Here is a 27,518-nt window from a genome sequence, read left to right on the forward strand (position 1 = left end):
AATGACTTATATTATTAAAATACAATTGTTTTATAATTATTTGCAAATATCACACATGTAAAGAATAAAAATTGTCAAATCCGAAATTTTTTGGCGGGCCCACTTTGCCCCTAAATTTCGATTTTTCAATTTTAATGGACGCAGCATTATGAAGTGAAAGTAAGTATCAAGGGTCTAAAAAGAAATACACGCGTAAAAAAAATGAATGATATTATAATTATTTTCCTTAAGGGGCCCACTCTGCCCCCCTCTCCCCTATTTATTTTTAATAAAAAAAAAAGTATCTCCACAACTTTTTATTTCGTGCTGGTCTTACAATTATTCAAATAAAAAAGATACGAACGTGGAGTCAGAAAAGAAAGAAAAGATAAAAAAAGTTAAAACGAATAATAGTAAATAAAATAATTGTAGAAATTCAAATTGAAATAAATATACACCAACAAGTAGATAATATATAAAAAAAAATTAAATTACCAAATAAATTTTGAGCTGAGCGAATAAACATTAAGTCAAAATCTAGGTACATTTTTTTTTTATCATTATTTGGAAAAACTGTTTTTCAAATTTATAAAAACAGAATAGAAGTGACTATTAAAATACTGTCGTTATCGAAAACCGTCTCTAAGATAAATATCTCTTGTTAAATGTCACTGAATTACAACCGTTAAAAAAAAAAAAACTAGATAGATTTTTAACAGAAAATCATTTACTGAGTTACTCCAGTGTAGATAAATTACATTTTTTTTTCCGTGAACTGTCAAATTAAATGAATAAAAAAATAAAATTTATCCCTAAAAATAATTTTTAAAAATCGTACGTTTTTTTGATACGATTGAAAAATTTCATAATATATACGATAAATATTTGTGAGATAAACTCATCTTCTAAACTCGTGGATTGACAAAATAAACTAAATAGATATAGAAAAAATTATCACTACTGAATAGTAAAAAAAAAAAAAAAAAAAAAAAAATTAATGCGTAAAACTGGATTTTAGTGGGACAATAAAATTGATAGTATTAGTGAAATTATACAACAAATACATTTACTCGTGCAATCTAATCTGTCCGAAAGTCTTTATTTTTTTTTCTTTATATAACGAAATTCTTATAAATTTTAATGTTATCTACTTTTTCTATAATTTAATTTTTAATTGAAATATTTAAATATTTTAAATAAAAATTAAAAATGTTAATTAATAAAATTAATATGAATATTAATATTTAATACGTCATATAAATATATGAGTTTGTGTAAATGGTGAATGAACTAATATATTGTGTCGTTTAAATGTCATGTAATCTTAATGTGAGAGTGTATGTAAATTATCTTCACACACTCGTGTCCGTAAGACGTAAAAATCGTGTCTACGTGTTACTTTTTATATGTTGCTGTAACATTAAATATATATAGCGTCATGTGGTGGGGAAATATGTGGAGGCTCGACCACTCTTGGAGGCTCGGAGTCAATGCAGTACGAGCCGAGGTTCTATCCAGTTTTCATTCACGTTCTGTGATTTAATTTTTCATCTGGATAGAATACGGATACAAGAAATTGGAGTCATTAGTTATTTTACTACAATATTATTTTTTATTCATATATATTATATATATATATACATATTTATTTATGGTCAATGAAACGAAAAAATCAATAGAATATTTTGAAAACGATATATATATATCTGGTATAATTTAATCCGATAGTTAAGTGGTCGGACGTGCAGTTGAGTGTAATTTGGATATTTAATCAATTGGCGGTGCTGTCAAATTCTGTTTAATGTAAGCTTACGTTTATTGTACTACTAAACATATCATTGATAAAAAAACGTGATATTAGAGATAGAAAATTTTTTTTTTTAACTTTAGAATGTGGTTTTTATAAATCAGTTCGAAAAGTGCCCGGGTCGAAAATTTCATGACTGAAATCGACAGAAAATAAATGATATTTAAAAAAAAAAATATTTGAAAAATTGCACTTGTAGTTTTTTTAATTTTCTACATGTGCATTTTTTTAGTTTAGTTTTTTTTAATCAAATTAATTTTTGAAACGATCCTGAAAGTTGTAGACAATGAAGAATTTTTTGATTTTTTTGTTACAAAGAAACCAAAAATTTTTAAATGTCCGCTAACTTTATTGTCATTTTTTTATGATAGTAAAGTTAGCAGACATTTGAAATTCAAAAATTTTTTTTTAACGGATAAATAATGAAAAAAAATAATTCTAAAAAAATGCACATGTCGGAAATTTGATAAACTATACGTGCAATTTTTCAAAATATTTTTTTTAATATTTATTTTTTTGTTACAAAGAAACCACAAATTTTTAAATGTCCGCTAACTTTATTGTCATATTTTTTTTTCAACGTCGATTATAAGAAAAAAGAAAAAATAAAAAAATGCACATTTAGGAAATTAGAAAAACTATAGGTGCAAATTTTTCAAATATTTATTTTTGTAATTTATCGTTTTGGAAAATAATCTAAAAATTATTAGTCGGTTATTTATGATACTGAAGTTGGGCGTCTAAAAATTTTTGAATTACAAAAAAAATGATAAATTATAAAAAAAAAATATATGAAAAAATTGCACTTGTAGTCTTTCAAATTTTCTACATGTGCATTTTTTTAGTTTTTTTTTTCTTCGAATTTCGTGTCGAAAAACAAATCCAAAAATTTTTAAATGTCTTCTAACTTCGGGATCGTGGTTATTTTCGGTATCATAAGATGTCACCTGTTTTAAATAAAATGAACAATAAGTCTTTTCTATTGTAAAAAAATTTTCGAAAAAGCGGTGACCAAAATGTGACCTTTTTTGAGCGTCTATAATTTTTGAAAATTCAAGAGAAAAATCAATGAACATTCTAAGTCAAATAATTTTTAGATACTTTTAAAAACGATAAATTAAAAAAAAAAATATTTCAAAAAATTACACCTATAGTTTTTTTAATTTTCTACATGTGCATTTTTTGGATTTTTTTATTTTTTTATTTTTTTGAATTGAATGATCGAAAAAAAAATTCAAAATTTATTAGTTGTCTGCTAACTTCATGATCGAAAAAACAGACGTTCAGAAAGAGTTCAAAGTCAGCATTTTTTGACTGTATTTTGCATTCAAAAAACTTGTAAGACCTAGAACTTTTAATAGAGAGTCAAAAAAAATTTACACAGTCGAAAAATGTTGATTTATAGTTTTTTTTCTCCGTATTTTCAAAAATTTAAAAATCGTTCAGAAAAAGTTCGTGATTATGTCAAGTTTTGAAGTTTAGGTCAATACTTTTTTGACCTTTGGTCATCGACTTTTTTTACACGGGTTTTCTTTAATTTTTAGCCTGGATTTGGTCACCCGTAGATCAAAATTAGACTTTTTCTGCCTATAATTTTTTTCAAAATCAAAAACAGCTCAAAATTTTTATAAAAATTCAAAAACAGACCAATTACTCCAAATGCAGTCTAGTTAAACTAAAATCAGATCAAATTTTTCGTCCGGTTAAAAGTTTTTTTCTTTATTAATTTTAAAAATTTTAAATTTAATCATGAGAAATTTAAAAGGCTGTATTCATATACTGTTAATTTATGACATATTTGAGTTTATATATATTATAATTTTGAAATAAAATACAGACAATATTATTTCGTATGATAATTTAATGCTTTCTTCAATAATTAATTATTTTAATTAATTATTTGTGCCAATAAACGATTATTTACATAATTTTAAAGAAAAAACGTATCGTAGTCTTGAGTTTAAATTTTTTTATCAGACACCACGAGGTTTGGAGTAACTGATAATTTTAAGTGCAATTAGAGATAAAATTCAAATAAATTTTATTTTTATTTATTCAGCATTAAAATTATAATTATTAATTATTGGAAAATAATTTGTCGTATTAATTTACTGATAATTTAGAGTTTTATTGTTATTTTATTTAAATGTGCGGATGTGTACGTCATATATAATCGTAACGTGATTTATGTAGATATATTTTTATATATATCTTAAAATATCACATTAAATTGGATATATTTATTCTGCTGACATGATTATTTTTGCAATACTTATTTAAAGTAAATTGATAAAAATTGAAATTAATGTTTTTTTTTATTTTTATAATAAAACTAAATTGTTAAATGACAACTTAGTAAATTAGCAAAGTTTATATGTGTCCGAAATTAGACTATAGCTTGGTCAGGTCAACTGGTTAAATTATTTTATCTGACGTTTACACCTTTCAATTGGTTTTAATCGAGGTTTATTTGCTCTTCCAGTCGCTACGAAGAGATACAATATTGTCTCTTGCGATCTTTTATATATATATTTTTTTTCATTTAATGCTTACTAATTAAACCCACACACGAAAAAAAGGAATTTCTTAATGCACGAAATATTTTTTATCATGGAATGAAAACAAAAATTTTCTTAGGACCAGAAAAAACTTTTTTTTTACCCTAAGAAAATTTTGACTCGTCCCAAGAAAATTTTTATTTGTTGCAAGAAATATTTTCTTAGGACTAGAAAAAATTTCTTGGTGCAAGAAATTTTTCTTGCCTCAAGAAAATTTCTACTTGTTCCAAGAATTACTTCGCTTTATTAAATGAAAACAAAAATTTTCTTAGGAATAGAAAAAATTACTTGACGCATGAAATTTTCTCTAGAACCAAAAAATTCTTTCTCGCTCCAAGAAAATTTTTACTTGTCTCAAGAAATATTTTCTTGCTGCAAGAAAACTTTACTCGTCCCAAGAAAATTTTTATTTGTCCCATGATATATTTTTTTAGGACTAGAAAAAATTTCTTGGCGCAAGAAATTTTTCTTGCCTCAAGAAAATTTTTACTTGTCCCAAGAATTATTTGGCTTTAAGAAATAAAAACAAAAATTTTCTTAGGAATAGAAAAAATTTCTTGACGCAAGAAATTTTCTTTATTACAAAAAAATTTTTTCTCGCTCCAAGAAAATTTTTAATTGTCTCAAGAAATATTTTCTTGCTGCAAGAAAACTTTACTCGTCCCAAGAAAATTTTTTTACGACTAGAAACGATTTCTTGGCGCAAGAAATTTTTTTCTGCCTCAAAAAAATTTTCGTTTTCACTTCATGATACGAAATATTTCTTGGGACAAGTAAAAATTTTCTTGGAGCGAGTAAAAATTTTTCACGTCAGGAAATCATTTTTTCTGTGTATAATTAAGACTTAATTTTCAAATTTTTAACTCAATATAAAAACGTTTCCCTCAAAGCTTCATTAAATAAATTTTTTTCCTTTTTTTAAATGTCATAATAATCCGTAGCAATCATTGAAGCTGATAAAATTTAAAAGTCTGATTGAATTAATAGTCTATTTTTAGAACTATATTTAAAAATAGCTTTGTATAAATACGTGACAATTTATTATCTAAACGTGTTTTAGAATGAGTTCACAAATTTGAGTCTATACTGTTAAGTATCCAGCATTAATGTGATAAAATTAGAACGAATATGCATGCAATAAAGTAATATTATAAATTTGATTTCTCTAAATATATTTATATAACATATTATATTACATATAATGTCTATAAAACATGTCATATTCTAAATTTATATAATATTTGTCAACTTAAACTAAAGACCTTGAATATACTTAATATCTCTTCAAAATTTTTCGCCAATTCCGTATGAAGAAAATTCGTGCCAAAAAGGTTCCAAAAAAGTTCGGTGAGTAGAACTTCTAAATTTGAGACAGATTAAAGCTTCAAATTGAACCTTTAGAATTTTGATAATAAAAAATCTAGTTAATTTATAACTTTTTGTGGGCGACTTTTAAACCAGACAAAAATTTAACCTGTTTTAATATAAATGTAATTCGAAATTTTTTTTAACGAATATTTGAATAATTTCTTATTTTTGAGTTATAAATTTTAGTGACTATGCACGGAGAGAAATTTATGGTAATCGTTTCTGGTACGTTTATGAAATATCATCCCCTACTGTTATGGTAATGATTACTTGGAATTATGGGATATACGCCCATACTTTCTGGGAAAATTTTCCCATAAGTATTGGAACAATTCCCATCATTATGGTAACAATTCCCATATCGCATGTGAAAACATTATGGTAAAGATTACCATAGTACAATAGTAATCGTTACCATAATATATGGTAACCATTACCATAATATATGGTTTCACATTCGTTACAATATTATGGTAATGGTTACCATATATGTAGTAATGGTTACCATATATGTAGTAATGGTTACCATATATGTAGTAATGGTTACCATATATGTAGTAATAATTACCATATATGTAGTAATAATTACCATATATGTAGTAATGGTTGCCATGTACATGGTGATGGTTACCATATATATGGTAATGGTTACCATATATATGGTAATGGTTACCATATATGTGGTAATGGTTACCATGTATATGGCAATGGTTAGCATATATGTAGTAATGGTTACCATATATGTAGTAATGGTTACCATATATGTAGTAATGGTTACCATATATGTAGTAATGGTTACCATATATGTAGTAATGGTTACCATATATGTAGTAATGGTTACCATATATGTAGTAATGGTTACCATATATGTAGTAATGGTTACCATATATGTAGTAATAATTACCATATATGTAGTAATGGTTGCCATGTACATGGTGATGGTTACCATATATATGGTAATGGTTACCATATATGTGGTAATGGTTACCATGTATATGGCAATGGTTAGCATATATGTAGTAATGGTTACCATATATGTAGTAATGGTTACCATATATGTAGTAATGGTTACCATATATGTAGTAATGGTTACCATATATGTAGTAATGGTTGCCATGTACATGGTGATGGTTACCATATATATGGTAATGGTCACCATGTATGTGGCAATGGTTAGCATATATATGGTAATGGTCACCATATATGTAGTAATGGTTACCATATATGTAGTAATGGTTGCCATGTACATGGTGATGGTTACCATAATGTTATGGTAACCATATATATGGTAATGGTTACCATATATATGGTAATGGTTACCATATGTGTGGTAATGGTTACCATGTATATGGTAATGGTCACCATGTATGTGGCAATGGTTAGCATATATATGGTAATGGTTACCATATATATGGAAATGGTTGCCATATATATGGTAATGGTCACCGTGTATGTGGCAATGGTTAGCATATATATGGTAATGGTTACCATATATGTAGTAATGGTCACCATATATGTAGTAATGGTTACCATATATGTAGTAATGGTTGCCATGTACATGGTGATGGTTACCATAATGTTATGGTAACCATATATATGGTAATGGTTACCATATATATGGTAATGGTTACCATATGTGTGGTAATGGTTACCATGTATATGGTAATGGTCACCATGTATGTGGCAATGGTTAGCATATATATGGTAATGGTTACCATATATATGGAAATGGTTGCCATATATATGGTAATGGTCACCGTGTATGTGGCAATGGTTAGCATATATATGGTAATGGTTACCATATATGTAGTAATGGTCACCATATATGTAGTAATGGTTACCATATATGTAGTAATGGTTGCCATGTACATGGTGATGGTTACCATAATGTTATGGTAACCATATATATGGTAATGGTTACCATATGTGTGGTAATGGTTACCATGTATATGGTAATGGTCACCATGTATGTGGCAATGGTTAGCATATATATGGTAATGGTTACCATATATATGGCGATGGTTACCATAATGTTATGGTAATGGTTGCCATATATATGGTAATGGTTACCATAATGTCATTGTAACGGCTACCATAATATTATGGTAACGATTACTATAATATTATAGTAATGATAACTCTAATATATATGGGTGCCGTTCTTATAATCGACATTTCAAAGAAACCGGTTACCATGCATATGGGAACCATTCTCATAATATATTGTAATTGTTACCATAAATTTTTCTCCGTGTGCTAGAAATAGATAATGAGAATAAATTGTACAGAAATTACAGCTATTTATTCACAATAATCTAAGTACGACCGAGTAGTTTAATTTATTTATTTACATCGGGCAGTACACAAGAAATTGGTAGTAATTACACCAGTAGTAACAACGATTGGTTTATTAAATAGAACATAGCTATTAAGTAAGTTCTTACAGATCCCAATCTAATATGTCCTTTACATCGCTCGACTCAGTGTCATTCATAAATATTGTCTGTTGCTATAATGAACAATTTGTTTTTCTTTTTTTTAATTAAAATCGATATTATTTAAAATCATTGGCTGTAATTTAAAAACTGGACTAAGATGCTGTCGTTATTTTTTGTGCATAAACTACACAGTAAAAAATAATTTCTTGGCTCAAAAAATTTTTACTCCCAAAAAAATTTTGCATTGCACAGAAAAAAACGTTATTTTGAGTCAAGAAAATATTTTGGAAGACTAACGTTTTTGACAACCAAGTCAAGAATTTTTTGAGCCAAGAGAATGTCGGGTTAATTCAAGAAAATTGAGGTTTTCAAAAATATTTTCTTGAATGATTAGAGTACTTTTCACTGATTCATTTGAAGAGAGTGTAGAAATTTAAAACAAAAATTTTTTTGGAGCGAGAAAAAATTTTTCTAGTCCTAAAAATTTTTTGTTTTTCTTTCAAAATGAAAACTTTTTTTTGTGCCAAGAAATTCTTTCTTTCTGTATATTTCATACAATTTCTAAAAATTTTCTGCAAATACTACTAATGTTTCATCATATTTAATTACAACTTGTGATTGTCTCGTAATATCATGACTAGACTAAGAGATCAAATAAAATAAAAATAACGTGACGTAATGCATCGTAAAAATTTATCCACGTGTATAATGGATCAGTGAATTCCCTGCTACATAAACCAACTAATGTATAACGCGAGTTGTGAGTATATATTAATATAAAAAATCCAATATTTAAAATTTCAATTAAATATCAAAATTTACCAAAGTATTTGATAAAAATACGACAGCCTGATAAATTTATCGGTAAAAATAATTTTATTTTCTTGCTGACAAACGTACAGTACAAAAAAACTTATATTTCTATGGCCACAAATGATATCGCAGCCCAAAAATTATTGCTTTTATGATTTAATACTTTCTTAAGTACATGTGTCTTTGTAATTCTTCTCTATTAAATGTTTCATTCTATTAACTAATCGTTTTTTTTTATTGTTTTTATCACTGTTTAGTTTATTTTTAGAACGGATGATGAAATAAATTTCTGCGCGATATTAATTTCATGTTATTTGTTTTTTTTTTTTTTTTTATTTATTATAAATGAAATATAACCACTTCAAATAACAAGTAGTTCTGATTTGATGGCCGTATGTAATCATGTCATACGATCGATAACAAGTGAGAAAGTAATCTGCGGGCTCGACTAAGTAGTCGTGATGATTTTAAATTGCCTGTGGGTACCCGTCTGATTATTTGTAACATTGATAATAAATAATCGAAATTTTATTCTATTTCATCGAGGATGAGTTAAAAAAAACAATACTCGATTTTACTTTTATCGAACATCGTGCGTTTTGACGACTTATTTAGTTTCGATATAAAATTACATTTGTTGATGATTTTTTGAATGTCTATTTTTATTAACAAGTTTTTTTTTTTTTTTTTTTTATAGAATTTATTAACAGAAGATATTTAAAAAAAAATGATGGTACCCTCTGAGAGAGTTCTTCACGAAGCGATCCAAGTTAGTCCTTTGGATCTTCCGGATGATGTCAAAAGACAAAAGGTAATGTGAGATACTAAATATTATTATAACATGTATATTAGGGTGCTTCTTTTCGGAATCAGATTTTTTGTTTTTAAGTGCATGTGGAAAAAACCATAGTTCAACGCAAAAAAAAAATTTTCGCGCAAGAAAAAAAATTCTATGTCGGTTACAGACCTAGCTTATTGAAAAATTCGATTTTCCCATTTAAATAACATGGGAAAATTTTTTTTTTTAGCTTTAAGTATTTTTAACCTCGTTAACAAATCAATAGATCAAATAGACTAATACATATTTTTGTAGGAAATTGAACGCTCTACAAAAAAGATCTCTTATCATTATTCGATAAATCCACCTATTCAAAAGTTATTGGAGCTCGAAGTAAAGTTGGAGATCTTTTTATTTTTTCGGCGAAACTATCAGACTTATCACAAAATTTTATGGAGTCTTTTTTGTTGACAATTTTATTCTCTACAAATTATTATCAGTAAAGTTTTTTCAAATTCCGCATTGTTTTCTAGTTATTTTCATTTCAATGTCGAACTCTTGAAATCGATCAGAACCACTTTTTTAAGAGCTTGAAATTAAAATGAACATTGGACCGACGGACTTATGACAGGATTCGCACGCGGGAGATCAGGGTTCGAATCTTGGTCAAGTCAAATGATTTTTAGATTTTTAAAATATGACATTAACACTTATACACATGACATAAATAATAATAGTAATAGTAATTATGAAAAGTTGAAAACTAATAAATTTAATCCTATTTCAATACAGTAAAATTTACTAAACTGATAGTAAAATTTACTGCATTAGATAATAAATTTCACTAAAGATATAGTTAAATTTACTTATACAGTTTATATTTATTAGCATACTAAAATAATGAAAATTATTAAATATAAATAAAAATTTAATTCTCCAGATCGTAAAAATTACACAGTTTAAATAGCGTTTTAAGCTTACAATATAATTTAGTAATTTTAACTTAATTTGTATATATGTTCCCTATATTTTTTCTCCGTGTATCCACCAATGTCAATAAAGATATTAAATAGGAAATGTTAAGTTGATTTTTAGAACGGGAAAATTCTTCATTAAAGCATCTAAATAAGTAAAACATATATATAATATAAATTTTTCGAAAGCAGTTCGATGAAATTGACAATTGGTAGAGATATCGTACTCGAATATGTATTACAAGTTCAGAGGCTTTCGTTCAAAGGCGACATTGGACCGGCGGACTTAGGACAAAATTCGCACGCGGGAGATCAGGGTTCGAACCTCGGTCAAGTCCAATGATTTTTAAATTTAAAAAATATGACATCAATAATAATAATAATAATAATAATAATAATAATAATAAAAATAATGATAATTAATATTATTATTGTTATAAAAAATTGAAAAACTAAAAAAAATTCAATTTTATTAAATCTTATTCTGATATATTAAAATTTATACTAAACTTGATAGTAAAATTTATTATGTTGGGTAATAAATTTTATTAGACATACAGCTCGTACGAAAAAAGTATATATCCGAATATATTCGGGAAAATCTTAATATATGAGACATATATTCAATTTTGCCCGGATGTATACTTTTTTCATACAGGATTAAAGTTTACTAATGCAGTTTATATTTATTCCATCTTCTTATTTTTTATTTATATAAAAATTACACAATTTTAGTATCGTTTTAAGTTTACAATATATACTAATTTTTAGTCATATATTTAAGTAAAGTTCACTATATAATTTTTTTCCGTGTAGTTATTCATCAATGAAATGAAAATAATATATTTTAATTGACGTAATTTCTTTATGATTATTTTCAAGAAGTCAATAATATATTATTATTATATATGAATGTATATATATATATATCAATATATGGATGTATAAATTATATAGCATACAATTTATTATTGTATGGACCCTTCTTTATATTAAAAAACTAATAATAGCTCAGTCGGGCGCTTCGTAAATTAAGCCTAAGTATCTGAAGTGATACAGACGAGGGCATTTACGAACATATATTGAGTATTGAATAAAAAAAAATAAATAAATAAAACTTTAAAAATTAAAGAAAAAAAGTAATTTCTATTTAACGGCTTATTTTACATACACATATATAAGTTTGCTATTAAATTCATTTTTATTATAACTGCTATCAAAAGTATGAAAGGTTATCAGTTTCAATTTAAATGAGAATATTAAAGTCATATATTCAATAATCTTAAGGTTATCAATATAACGGTAATAAGGTTCTTAAGGGTTATCACTTAGTACATCGAGTTCATTGGACCACCGAGGAGATTATTTAATCGATATTTTATATTTTATATATATAAGCAAAGAAAAATATCCTGAAAGACTTTTTTTATCAGTCACACGATAATTTATCATTCACTATCGTTGATAAGAATAGATTATTCATTTTACTATTATATGTAGATGATGTAGTGGTCGAACTAAACTCGATTGAACTATTGACCAATAAAATAATTTATTGAAAGCGAGCCTCCTTGTTTTTGAATATTATTTCGTTCGCATAATTCATTAAATTTATTCAATTTTTTTCATTGTATAAAAAAAAGGATTTCTTGGCACAAAAAAAATTTTGCAGGATAAAATTAAAATAAAAATTTTCAGATTAGAAAAAAATTTTTTGCTCAAGAAATTTTTTTCTTGTCTCAAGAAAATTTTTCTTGGCTCAAGAACATTTCTTGCTCCAAGAAAATTAACGTTTTCAATTCGTAATTCAAAAGATTTCTGAGGACAAGTCAAAAAATTTTCTTGACTAAAGAAATTTTTTTTTCGCCTCAAGAAATTATTTCTTGTCTCAAGAAAATTTTTCTAGCCTCAAGAACATTTCTTCTCGCTTGAAGAAAATTTATGTTTTCAATTCGCAATTTAAAAGATTTCTGAGGACAAGTCAAAAAATTTTCTTAACGAAAGAAATTTTTTTTTCGCCTCAAAAAATTATTTTTTGGCTCAAGAAAATTTTCTTTCGCTCCAAAAAAATGTATTTTTTCAATTCTTAATACAAAAAATTTTCTTAGGGTGAGTGAAAATTTTTTGCGCCAAAAAATCCTTTTTTTCTGTGTATTAAATATGTATATACTTATGATTCTTATTCGTAAGTGTATTTAAAAAAAAAAATGATAAATATTTATTCACAATTTGTATTTACAAATATTCAAATGAGCAACAATTGTTCCGCGCGATTCGATTAAAAATAATCATCGTTTATCATTAAAAAAAAAAAATATATATATTCATGCGTGTAATTTATTGAATTTTTTTAATCCAGTGATTCAATGCAATTTACACTTAGAGGAATTCATTTTTTTTACTCAAAGAATAACACAAATTAAATAATATTAACGACATACTCGTATTTTTAATTGCTTTGAATTGTATATGACGTAATTTCATCAATAAATTATCTTCTGAGAATTGCATGTGATATCTACACTATTTTACACATTCATTATTTATAATATATGTTTTACTTATTTAGACGATTTAATGAAGAATTTTCCCGTTCTAAAGACTTAATGTTTCCTATTTAATATCTTTATTGACGTTGATGGATACACGGAGAAAAAATATAGGGAACTATACAAATTGAATTAAAATTACTAATTTATATTGTAAGCTTAAAACGCTATTGAAACTGTGTCATTTTTACGATTCTTATAAATAAATTTTTATTAGTACTCAGTAATTTGTGTTATTTGAGTATGCTAATAAATATAAACTGTATTAGTAAATTTGACTATATCTTTAGTGAAATTAATTAACTAATGCAGTAAATTTTACTATCACTTTAGTAAATTTTTCGATATTGAAATAGGATTAAATTTTTAGTAGCTTTCAACTTTTCATAATTAGCATAGTTACTATTACTACACGGAGAGAAGAGCATGGTAATAATTACCATTCTAGATGGTAACCAGTCCTATTTTTTAAAGCGTAGGAATCGATACTATGTAGCATGGGAATGACTACCATTCTTCTGGTAATATTTACCATACTACATAGTAATCATGCTACTGGTAAATATTACTTTGTAGCATAGTAATCAAAGCCATGCTAGAATGCTACTGAGTCCCATGCTGTATAGCGTGAAAGCAGTTTAAATATTAAGCGCTGCTATATAGTATATACGTCCAATATATAAATTATGACATGACCATAATTCAAACAAATGACATTTCATTGCGATTTATTAAAAAAAAAAATAAAATAACTTAAAAAAAAAAACGTTACATGTAATAGTTTTTCGTAAAAAAATAAAGGTATTATTGAATGTGTGGAATAATTTTCAATCAGTTAAAATTTTTTAAATCAGTTAAAAATTTATTTATTATTAATTAAATAACCTAATTTTTTAATTATAAAATCTTATTTTAATATTAACCTTACTACCTTGAATTGAAAGCAGCTTCATCGAAATTGTAATAATTCCAATGTAGCATATGAATGATTACCATGCTAGCATAGGAATGATTACCATGCTAGCATGGCTAGCGTTACCATTCAAAATCAGACAAACTACTACGTCAAATAAATAATGCGGCTAAAAAACTTGCGTTACCATGCTACATGGTAATAATTACTATGTTACATTGGAGAATATACCATTCACTTCTCTCCGTATATTGCTATTATTATTTATGTCATGTGTATAAGTGTTAATGTCATATTTTTAATAATTTAAAAATCAGTTGACTTGACCGAGATTCGAACCCTGATCTCCCGCGTGCGAATCCTGTCCTAAGTCCGCCGGTCCAATGTCTCCTTTGAACGAAAGCCTCTGAACTTGTAATACATATTCATGAAAAAAGTATACATCCGGGCAAAATAGAAAATATATGTTTCATATAATAAGATTTGCCCGAATATATTCGGATATATACTTTTTTCGTACGTCCTGGTGGAAATTTTTCGGAATTTTCTCTGAAAAATTCAGTTCTAAAGTTCTAAAGACTTTTTCAAAGTTCTAAAGACTTTTTCAGAGTTATTCAGAGAAAAGTCCAAAAAATTTCCACCAGGGTGAGCTGCATTTTCAATAAAATTTATTATCCAACATAGTAAATTTTACTATCAAGTTTAGTATAAATTTTAATATATGAGAATAGGATTGAATAAAATTGAATTTTTTTAGTTATTCAATTTTTTATAACAATAACAATATTAATGATCATTATTATTATTATTATTTATGGCATGTGTATAAGTGTTGATGTCATATTTTTGAAATTAAAAAATCATTTGACTTGACCGAGATTCGAACCCTGATCTCCCGCGTGCGAATCCTGTCCCAAGTCCGCCGGTCCAATGTCTCCTTTGAACGAAAGCTTCTGAACTTGTAATACATATTCGAGTACGATATCTCTACCAATTGTCAATTTCATCGATCTGCATTCGAAAAATTACAAACCGTTGAGTAATTTTTGGTTGCTGTATAATACTAAATACTACACTATTCATCTGATTTACAGAAATTACTGGTTGTAATTTTTGCATACTGTAGAGTATTTAATGCTTATCTTTAGTTAATTTTTATATTTTCACAGAATAAAAATCGTTAAATCGTATAATGAAATGTATTACTCGACGTTTGGTATTAATTTAATATACTTTTTATAAACGTTGCTGTTCTATTAGTAGAGAATACCAATGAGTCATTATTAAAAGTAATAATATATCAGTTTTTCAGATATACATAAAGTAATAACTAGTATTTTGTGATTTTTACTATACATTTAGTAATAAATAGTAAAAGTAATGCATTCATTGATGTGCATTAGTACTTCTTACTGAAATATGTTAAATATAATAATATATTCGAGACTCGTTTTCTCCGTGTAGATAAAGTTTTTAGAAAAGAAATAATGTCTGTATAATTTTCTAATTAATCATTTACAACGTAAATAGTGTAATTACATTACTATAGAGTATTAATTAGTAGTAAAATCTAATTTAAGTGACCGTGGCATTGTAATACTGACAGTATTTCCACTCCTAGATGTATGTGTTGTAATACTTGTTTATCGCTTATTGTTTATATCGATTCTCTCTGATACCGAGCGCGTTTCCGGGAAATTAGTTATAATGTCTTTATAATTGTTATTTACTCGTTTTATTTACGTACACAAAAAAATTATCTCATAATTAAAGTTAATTAATTACTAATTTTAGATTGAGAATTTGTTGGCGCAGATGAGATTGTCTGCTGCGACAGCTAGAAAAATACAAGATATTTTTCGATCTGAAATGAATAAAGGAATTCATCAACAGCCGTCTTCTCTTCAAATGGAAAATACGTATATACCCGAATTGCCTGATGGAACAGGTATATTTTTAAACATTACAAATTTTATTCATCCGTCTACTAAATCTCGTAAGAAAAATTCCTACGCGGATTACGTTAGAAAACCTGTAAAGAAATAGAACGGATTTATATACAATTTTGTAGCATCTTTACAGGAATCTTAAACGATTCTTACAGGAATTCTTTGAGTTTCTCAGTATATATTTTTAACTTTACCCGTGTCGAAAAATTTGATCTGATTTTAGTCTAATTGGACTATTTGATCTATTTTTGATCTTTTACAAAAATTTTAAGCTGTTTTTGATCTGTTGTTTTAAAAAACAATTGCGTTACGGGCAGACAAAACTAGATTAATTCTTGAACTTGGAAAAATTTTAGTTCTGAAAATTCGCAAGGACAAAACTAGATTAAATCATGGACTTGTAATATTTTAATTATGGACAATATTTGTAAAAAATATTCAAAGTTCCAGAACTGATTATGTTTTGTTTACCATTTACTTAGCGTCGTTTGTTTAAAAATGTCGGCAGTTAATGATAGTTAGCTAACTTTATTTTTTAGTTGTCTCGACTGAATATTTATAATACACTGTAAAAAAAATTGTTTGAATTTTCAAAGACTGTATATAACGCAATAAACACATACATTTGTGCTTGAAATTTCATTACCAATTTCATATAGAATTTAAAATACACGTTTTTGAATTTTCAAATTAACACTTTGGATTTTCAAATAATTTTTTTTGAATTTTCAAATAAGTATTATGGAATTTCAAATAGAATTTTTAAAATTCAATATATGTTTTAGAATTTTCAATACTTGCTTTGAAAATTTAAAAATCAAGTATAAATTTTAAGTACGTTTATTAAGATTCATATTTTTTTTCTTAATTTTGAATACCAGCTTGATTATTAAATTACGTATATTAAATTAAAAGCTTTTTTCATTGAAAATACAATTCAAATATCTAGTTATGAAAATTCAATTCCTTTTGTATTGTAATTTTCAAATTATTTTTAACAGTGTATTGAATAAAAGTAATAAAATTACTCTTAAAATGTCAAGAAATTTTTCTTATTTACTGGATAAAATCGAAAATATTTTGGCATTAGAAACCATCAAAATTCTTGTGACATCTTATTATGGGAGCGCTTTAACATTTTTCAAATATCAAGAAAATTAAAATAAATTTATGAATCTATATTGGTGTTATTGCTATTTATATTAGTAAATAGTCCCGGTTTTGATCTAAAGGCGATTAAAAGTAGACTAGAAATTATAGTAAAAAAAAGCCTGTTTTCGTCCTAAAAACAAATGAACAGACTACTAATTATAACAAAAAAGTCTGTTTTTAATCTAAAGGCGATTAAAAACAAACTAAGTATAATACGAAGGTAAATCTGATATTGGCCTAGATCGGGAATAGTACGGATCAAAACCGATTAAATTCTTATATAAAATATATACGGTTTAAATACATACATTAAATAAAAAGTATTCGAATTTATCATTTATTTTGAAACAGATCTAATTTTTCGACCCGCGTAGACAAAGCGTGCAGAATAAATATAAGAAACTTACAAGAATTTTACATCATCATATATAGCTCTTATAAGATTTTACAGTATTCAGATCTTGTAAGATTCTTGTATGAATTTTTTGAATCCTGGTTCAAGTATACAAAATTAATGTTCGAAACGTACAAGATTCTTGCATTATCGTCTATTTTTCTTGTGAGAAAGTAAAAATCTTATAAAAATGTATATTAAATCTTACATATAGGAACCGTACAAGAATTAGCGAGCGAGTATTTCTATTTAATTATTTAACGTATTTAATTATGTTCTTTATTTTTCTAATAATTTAATTAATCATTACAGAGGAAGGATTATTTTTGGCTCTCGATTTGGGAGGAACGAATTTTCGTGTTCTCTTACTAGAATTGGTAAATGGTGTTGTCGTAAGAGAAGACGTAAAAAAATATCACATCGATGCCCGTCTAAGAACAGGATCGGGAATGCCATTATTTGAATACCTTGCTGAATGTGTCAGCAATTTTGTTATCAGCGAGGGTCTTCAAGATGTAGAGCTTCCTTTAGGTAATTATAATTATCAACAAATATTTAAGAAAAATTATTTTATTAATTGTTTTGTAAATTTCCTTTCATTGTTTGTCGACAAATATCGATGTTTGGTTTTACGAAAATAAAGTTTTAAATATTCAAAAAATATTTAAGGAACGTATTGTGTTATTGATCCCCCTATCAATATTGGGTCGCAAATGATAGATCTCCCCCTCCCCCATTATGACGGAAATATATACATAGAAATATTGATATATTTACAAATATGAAACCATTGGCTTTGTATCGTAACAAAAAAATATGCAAAATTTTTGATGAGCTTTGAATGTCACGTTTCCTTAGACCCCCCGACCCCCCTTGTCACAGTAAGCGACACCCTCTCTACCCTATAAGTGTGAAGGTATTTTACGAACAGCCTCCAGGGCTAATAAAAATTTTAGAAAACGTGAAAACAAGAGGCTATGAGAGTTTATATACGGAAAGTTTTTATCAGAGTATATACATGTTAAATAGAACTCTGCTTAAACAATACGATAGAATTTTTATGAAAAATGTTTATCGCTCCATTCATATTTCTTTTCTACACAGGCTTTGTATATTTATCCCGATAGGATTTCTGTGATAATCTATACGGCTTTATCAGAATTTTTTCAACAGAAATTTATAACATGTAATAAATAACTTTTTAAGACACTTAATATTAAAAGTTTAATACCTTTATCAATATTTATTACTATTTGATTAATAATTATACAAGCAACATGCAGCTACTACGTGACTGCCAAAATATCACTACTAAATTTATAAAATACGCAGAAAAAAAGGATTTCTTGCCGCAACAAAATTTTAATTTGCACCAAGAAATTTTATGCATTATCAATTAAATACAAAAATTGTCTTGGGGCGAGAAAAGATTTTTTTGGTCAAGAAATAATTCCTTGCACCGAGTAATTTTTTCTAGTTCTAAATAAATTTTTGTTTTCAATTCACAATGCAAAAAATTTATTGGGGTAAGTAAAAATTTTCTTTAGGCGAGTAAAGATTTTTTGTGTCAATGAATCCTTTTTTTTTCTATGCACACTTTTTTGGCTTTGAGAAGCTTCCTAAAACCAAAAGGGAGTAAAAAAATCTGTCATTTTGGAATAAGTAACGCGATATAAATAATATAGCTATATATTCAGTGACATTCAGTCATATTTAGTGACAGAATAATTAAAGTATTAATTTATTTAAAGAAAATAAATACGATCGTCTTTTTTCCCGCGTAATTTAAATGTAATTCGAATGATATAGATAAATCTATTTATCTCAATACTTGGCAATTAAAAAGAGTTTAAATTATGAAAAGGCACAAATTCAAGTCAAGACCTATCTAATGATACCAATTTCAATAACATTAACTAATTCTATCATATAGATATGGCGGGAACAAAGTTTTCCTTATTCTCTTAATAATATAGATTACAAATCTCTTAAAATTTAAATAGCTAAAATAGTGACTGTTCACCGTTTACTAGTGAAAAGTATGCCAAGTAAAAGTAGTCATAATAAGTGACTATTCGCTGCCAAATAGTGATTTTTACAATTTGTTTTTAAAGAGAAGTTTTCATACTTTCATAGTTTTTATTTAAAGTTAATGTTCTATGTTTTAGGTTTTACTTTTTCATTTCCAATGATCCAACATTCATTGGAAACGGGTATTCTAGTGACTTGGACCAAGAGTTTCAATTGCCCTGATGTCGTTAATAAGGACGCAGTACAGCTATTAAAAGATGCTATAGCTCGCCGCGGTGATACGAGAGTTAAAGTATTAGCTGTGCTTAATGATACCACAGGAACACTTCTTCAAGGTGCTACTCAAGATCCTAATACTGCTATTGGTCTTATCCTGGGAACAGGAAGTAATGCTTGTTATCTCGAACGAGCTGATAAAGTCGAGCACTGGGAGCCTGAACGTCATGGCGAGCGTGAGGTAAAAAATACTCGCCTCTTCTTAAGATATACTTCTGCTACTACAAAATTAATACTTCAATAAAATTACGTATATTTACATTAGGGTGTCCGTTATTTACCAAATTAGATTTTTTTACTTAGGTATGATATAAATCATATATTTGTGATCCAAAAATAATAAAAAAAAATAAAAAAGTTTATTCTAATGCCGTTTAACCCTGCCTAAGTAATGATACATTCTCATTTCAGTACAATGAGAAAAATATAATTACTTGCTTAAAAATGAGTGCACAGTGATGACTAATACATATTTTTGTAGGAAATTTCCCGCTCTTCAAAAAAGGTATCCAACACTTTTTCCCTAAATCCAACCATTTGAGTGATATCGAAGCTCAAAGTTGATAGATTTAAAAATGAATGTTTTTCGATTAAAATTCTATAACTCTCCAGCAAACGAATATTTACGTAGGCTTTTAACAGTTTTTCGTCGGAAATTTACCGTTCTACAAAAAAGGATTCTTTAATTTTTTTGATAAACTCAACCGTTTAAGAAATATTTAAGCTTTAAGTTGAAAGAAAAGTTTCACAAACCAACACAAAATTTTGCTCTGATGATATAAAAAATTTCTTTTTTTTCGAGCTTAAATATCTCTTAAACGGTTGAGTTTATCGAAGATTTAGAGAGTTATAAAATTTCAAACAAAAACGCAAATTTTTTTAAACAAATCTAACTTTGACCTTCAATATCTCTTAAACAGTTGGATTCACGAAAAAAACATAAGAGACCTTTTATGAAGAGCGGGAAATTTCCTACAAAAATATGTATTAGTCATTACTGTGCACTCATTTTTAAGCAAGTTATTACATTTTTCTCATTGTACTGAAATGAGAATGTATCATTACTTAGGCAGGGTTAAACGGCATTAGAATAAACTTTTTTATTTTTTTTTATTATTTTTGGATCACAAATATATGATTTATATCATACACACAAAAAAAAACTTCTCGACTGAAGGTAAATATTCTTGATTCAAGAAAATTTTTTTGGAGACCTAAATTTTCTCAGATAAAGTAGAAATCTTCTCCAACCAAGACGAATTCTCTTGGCTCATTAAAATCTTGACTTGGTTCCCGAAAACGTTTGTCTTCAAAAATATTTTCTTGACTCAAGATATCTGTTTTTTCTGTGTACCCAAGTAAAAAAATCTAATTTGGTAAATAACGGACACCCTAATATACATGTGTATTCAACGTTTATTTCTAATGCACACATTAACAATATTTTCATTGTCCCTGATTAGAAATTCCGATTAAATCTGATTAAAAAATTCTAATTGAATTCAATTACGGAAATTTTATCGTTTTCTTTAAATTTAAATTTATTTTATGTTTAAATTTTATTACAGGTAATTATTGATATTGAATGGGGTGCTTTCGGTGACAATGGTGTTCTAGATTTTATTAAAACAGATTTTGATCGAGAAAATGATGCTAATTCCTTATTAGTTAATTCATTTACGTAAGTAATTATTTAAATAATAATAATCATTATTATTATATATAAACTACATGTTTGTAAGTCTTCACTTTTAAATTGTTCAGATTTGAAAAATACATCAGTGGAAAATATCTCGGTGAATTTGTTCGTGTTATATTGGCGAAGTTGTCAAAAGATGGTTTATTATTTACGAGACAAGTTCCAGAAAGTTTACTTTCCATAGGAACTTTTTTAACAGATTATATATCTCTCATTGAACAGTAAGTTTTTTTAAAATTAATTTTTGCACACCTCAAGCGCGACGCGCTGTGTCTGCCATACAATCGAAATTATTTTCTCGACTAATTTACTCATGTTAAATCATTTCTACACTTTTTTGATGATGAAATTATTAACTTTATATCAACAGAGACACAGTTAATGGCAGTAGTGTTCATACAAAAGAAGTACTGGCTAAATTTAATATAGTACCTGACGAAGAAGATTTAAAAATAGTTCAATATGTCTGTGAACTTGCGTCAAATCGTGCTGCTCTTCTAGTTTCAATATGTAAGTCTCGATACTATATTCAAATCTAATTCATTTCTCTGAACCCAAATGAACATTGAAAACCTACATTAGATTTTTTAGGACAGTCATTGTAAAAGTTCGAAACGGACCTACTTAGACTTACAGTCCGCGTCACTTGGATAGCCTCACCGATTTTTTTCAATATCTGATTCTTAATCAAAATTTTTTCTTCCTTCCGCAAATCATAAAAGTAATAGTTACGTCCATCAGGTCCATCTAAATTAAATTTTATTTCATCTGAAAAAATTACTTGTAGCCATTTATCTATCCAACTCATATGTTCTTTTACAAATAAAAGTCGTGCTGATGTGTGTTTTTGATTCAAAGCCGATTTTTTCTTCAATTTCATCCTCTTTAGATGCTTTGCCCGTCTTATCACTCTTGTTACAGTTGAAATAGATGCTACTGTTCCAACTTCTGCCGCTATTTGCCTCACAGTCTTAATGGAATTAGATGCCGCGCGAATTATCATTCGACGTTCCCTTGGCGTTGTTGCGAATTTCGTTCGACCTTTATAATTTTTTCCGTAGTTTTCATTGTTTTTCACGAAATTATTAATAACTTTAGCACTTCTATTCACTCTTCTAGCGATTTCATGATGAGAAAAAATTTTGATTAAGTAAAAAATTAATTTTATTAATTTCTTCAATACTTAACATTTTATTGCGCCCCATTTTATATAGTAACCAATTTTGGTGTTTTAAATCGATTTTAATTTATTCACTACGCTATAAAATTGCAACATAATAATACGAAAATGAAACGTATTAGTTCCTTTGCGCAATAAATTTGACTGAGGCTATCCATGTGACGAACTGCCGACCAGTGGCATGTCCTCTCATGATATCCTCGCTTTGTTTCTCGAACACTAACAACATATCTTGTTCTGTCTTAAATAAGTAATATAAAACATACAGATAATTTTATAATTCAGCTAGTAAAGAATCAGTTATTGAAAAAAAATAGGTGAGGCTATCCAAGTGATGCGGACTGTACAAAGACATGAATTAGACCTATAGGCATAAATCATGAAACGAACGTAACTAGACTTAATAGAAGGAAGGACTTGCAAGGAATTCTACAAAAAGGCAAATGTCAAGTTCGCGGACTACTGGAGAATTGATGCAAGTGATCCAGTCATTTCTTCAGTGGACTAATGACACTCAAGGGTAGTTCGGGTCCCACAGGCGCCTTGGGACTAACAGAAGGTCGATTTAAAATATTCTGCGTTCGTTCGTTTCATGATATATGACTTCGTATGTCTAATTTATGCCTTTGTAGGTCTGAGTTGGTTAGTTTCATGCTTTTACAATGACTTTGTTCTCAAAAGTCTAATGTAGGTTTTCAATGCTCATTCTGGTTCAAAGTATGCCTTAGAATTCGACTCGAACAAGTACTTTAATTATATATTTTGAATTAACTAAAGGTGTTGCAACGCTTCTCGATCATATGGAAAGAGATGAAGTGACAATAGCTGTTGATGGTTCTCTCTACAAACATCATCCACGATTCGAGAATTGGATGAATCAGTACATTGGTTTATTGACACCGGCTCGGAAGGTACTTTGAATAATAAATTAATTACTAAATTAATTAATTATGAATTTTATATTAAAGTATAATTATTTTATAATTTTAGTTCAAACTTATTCATGCTCAAGATGGAAGTGGTAAAGGTGCTGCAATTGTTGCAGCAATTGCATTAAGGATAAAAAAAAGATTAGAATAAGTTAATTTAAACTAACTATCGGTACGTCATTCAATTTCTTCATGTTGATAATCAAGTCTTTTATTTTGACGAATCTAAAGAAATACAAGTTTTGTTTGTTTCTTTTAGTTATTCATATGGTTTTTTATTTTAAGACTAAGATTTTTATACTTTATTCCACCTATTCGATTATGTATAATTGATAATATTTCATAATTTTTAATAGAGTTAGATTTTTTTTTATTTTACAGTAAGAATTTAGTGTTTAATTTTAAAATAAATTAATATTATTTTTCAATAGTAACTATTTTATTATTTTCTATAAATATAGTGTTGGTTTTACTTCATCTTTATTTACTTGTTTATATTTTTTCATAATGACATTTAAAGGGTTTATACTTCATTCATTTATATCTTACAAGGAAGGTATCCGAAGTGTCCCTTTTGAACCCCCGGGCGCCATTTGTCTTTGATTTGGCTTGAATAATTAGAGTTTAGACGGCTCGGGAAAGTAGAAAATCTATCAGGGGATAATGGCTTATTGGGAACCCGAAAGAAAACAAGTGGAGGAAGCCCTTTATACACGGAAAAAAAATTCTACCAAAATTTACGATGTTAACATCGTAATCTCGGACTAGACTTTTATTAATGTCAATTTTTAAATGTTTTATTTCAAAATTTATTATGTGGGTTATATTTTTTACTATTTAACATCGTAATTTTAACAAAGACTTTTAGGATTAAAAATTACTGCAAAAATTACAATTTAACATCGTAAATAAAAATAAATAAAAATTACACTTTAAAAACTATATTTATTCGTACATTCAATATTTCTATTTACTTTTTAACAAAATAAATATTACAGTGCTGCCTCTGTTATAATACGATGGAAGCTATAAAAAGTACGATGTTACATCGTACTTTTTAAATAGTAACTGGGTCCTCCGCAAGTCGTTTATATGGATCTTAAAAACAACCTAAAGTGTAGGCCCTTCAGTGGCCGAGTGGTCCAAGGCGTCGGACACTTCGCACTCGAAAGGACTCGGGTTCGAATCCAACTGCCGAACGATTATTATTTTAATCTTTTATTTAAAATTTCTCTTCAAATTTTACGATGTTACATCGTAATTTATATTAAAGAGCTTAAGACTTCGTATTGTTTGTTTGAAGTATTATTTCTTAAATGAAATTTCCAACCCTACATTGTAAAAATTACGATGTGAAAAGTCTAGTCCACCAATACAATAATTAATAGGACAAATTACGATGTTAGCATTGTAAATTTAACTAGAATTTTTTTTCCGTGTATAGGGAATAGGAAGAAGTTGCACCCCACCACTAATCCTACGCAACCATGTTGACCAGAGCTGGGAGTTTGGTACCACGGGGGGCCTGTCCAAGTCCACTGCAACCAGAGTCTCTTTATTTCCTGAGATGGGAGTAGTGTTTGGCCCGAGAGAGGAAGGACTCGTGGTAGCTGTGGTTAGATACCACGCGCAATGAGGATTTTTGATTATACCTTCGGTTAATGTCCACCTTAGTCGTCACTTTATTGTATTTATCGACTAAGAGTGACGACTAAGTGTCGACTTTATTTCCATATTCTAAATCCAAAAACATCAAGTGGTTGAATATTTCCAGTTGCTCCTTTAGGTGTAATCGTGCAAATTTGCGAAAATTAAAAAACAGCCCTTTGGAGCCTAAACTTTGAGGGGTGGTTTCACCCCATAGATATGTTTTTCCGCGGCTAATAAAAATACGTGTCCCTTTGATGACAACGGAGAATAACATATCTTAGTCTCATCGATATTGGAGAGGGACACTTGGGATACCTTCCTTGTTAGTATATGAGAAATTGGCCTTATTGATATGGTAAAGTATAAAAAAAAATTAAAAAAAAAAAATTTATAAGTTATCAATACATTGTACATATTCTTCATAAATTGATTATTTTTTATGTGATTAAAAAATTTTTATTAGATCGTTTCTTTATACATCAATATATATAAGAACCAGAAATTATTTTTACAATTATGTCATAAAAATGAAACTATTCTGGATTTACTTTACACGGAGAGAAAATTATGGTTTATGGTGACCGTTCAGAGTACGTTTATAAAATAACAAACCATAACGTTATTGTAATAATTACTAAGAATTATGGGCATAATACGTGGTAATCATTACCATAATGTATGTTAATCATTACCGTAATAGTATGGAACCGATTACTATAATATAGTAATCATTACCGTTATGTATGGTAATAATTATCATAATAGTATGGTAATAATTACTATAATACATGGTAATCATTACCATAATGTATGATAATAATTACCATAACAGTAAGGTAATAATTACTATAATACATGGTAATAATTACTATAATACATGGTAATCATTACCATAATGTATGATAATAATTACCATAACAGTAAGGTAATAATTACTATAATACATGGTAATAATTACTATAATACATGGTAATCATTACCATAATGTATGATAATAATTACCATAACAGTAAGGTAATAATTACTATAATACACGGTAATAATTACTATAATACATGGTAATCATTACCATAATGTATGATAATAATTACCATAACAGTAAGGTAATAATTACTATAATACATGGTAATAATTACTATAATACATGGTAATCATTACCATAATGTATGATAATAATTACCATAACAGTAAGGTAATAATTACTATAATACATGGTAATAATTACTATAATACATGGTAATCATTACCATAATGTATGATAATAATTACCATAACAGTAAGGTAATAATTACTATAATACATGGTAATAATTACTATAATACATGGTAATCATTACCATAATGTATGATAATAATTACCATAACAGTAAGGTAATAATTACTATAATACACGGTAATAATTACTATAATACATGGTAATCATTACCATAATGTATGATAATAATTACCATAACAGTAAGGTAATAATTACTATAATACATGGTAATAATTACTATAATACATGGTAATCATTACCATAATGTATGATAATAATTACCATAACAGTAAGGTAATAATTACTATAATACATGGTAATAATTACTATAATACATGGTAATCATTACCATAATGTATGATAATAATTACCATAACAGTAAGGTAATAATTACTATAATACACGGTAATAATTACTATAATACATGGTAATCATTACCATAATGTATGATAATAATTACCATAACAGTAAGGTAATAATTACTATAATACATGGTAATAATTACTATAATACATGGTAATCATTACCATAATGTATGATAATAATTACCATAACAGTAAGGTAATAATTACTATAATACATGGTAATAATTACTATAATACATGGTAATCATTACCATAATGTATGATAATAATTACCATAACAGTAAGGTAATAATTACTATAATACATGGTAATAATTACTATAATACATGGTAATCATTACCATAATGTATGATAATAATTACCATAACAGTAAGGTAATAATTACTATAATACACGGTAATAATTACTATAATACATGGTAATCATTACCATAATGTATGATAATAATTACCATAACAGTAA

General features: G+C 27.2%; 1 protein-coding gene across 1 annotated transcript; it reads left to right on the forward strand.

The window, feature by feature from the left end:
* Positions 1–1,462: 1,462 nt before the first annotated feature.
* Positions 1,463–26,175, forward strand: LOC130675631 (hexokinase-2-like). The gene is made up of 10 exons (XM_057481421.1): positions 1,463–1,782; positions 9,661–9,774; positions 15,972–16,125; positions 17,985–18,203; positions 19,841–20,160; positions 21,548–21,660; positions 21,744–21,899; positions 22,049–22,188; positions 23,636–23,769; positions 23,849–26,175. The coding sequence occupies exons 2-10, from the start codon at positions 9,691–9,693 to the stop codon at positions 23,936–23,938; spliced, it is 1,410 nt and encodes a 469-aa protein (XP_057337404.1). The 5' UTR covers positions 1,463–1,782; positions 9,661–9,690; the 3' UTR covers positions 23,939–26,175.
* Positions 26,176–27,518: the final 1,343 nt, after the last annotated feature.

Source organism: Microplitis mediator, chromosome 10, assembly GCF_029852145.1.
Source record: "Microplitis mediator isolate UGA2020A chromosome 10, iyMicMedi2.1, whole genome shotgun sequence".
Taxonomy (NCBI): Eukaryota; Metazoa; Arthropoda; class Insecta; order Hymenoptera; family Braconidae; genus Microplitis; species Microplitis mediator.

Bases quoted from the DNA above. Each gene is read 5' to 3' on its own strand.
- LOC130675631 (XM_057481421.1), top strand. From the start codon at position 9,691: ATGATGGTACCCTCTGAGAGAGTTCTTCACGAAGCGATCCAAGTTAGT. The intron at 16,126-17,984 runs GTATATTTTTAA...TAATCATTACAG, and splicing joins CGAATTGCCTGATGGAACAG to AGGAAGGATTATTTTTGGCT. The intron at 22,189-23,635 runs GTAAGTCTCGAT...AATTAACTAAAG, and splicing joins TGCTCTTCTAGTTTCAATAT to GTGTTGCAACGCTTCTCGAT.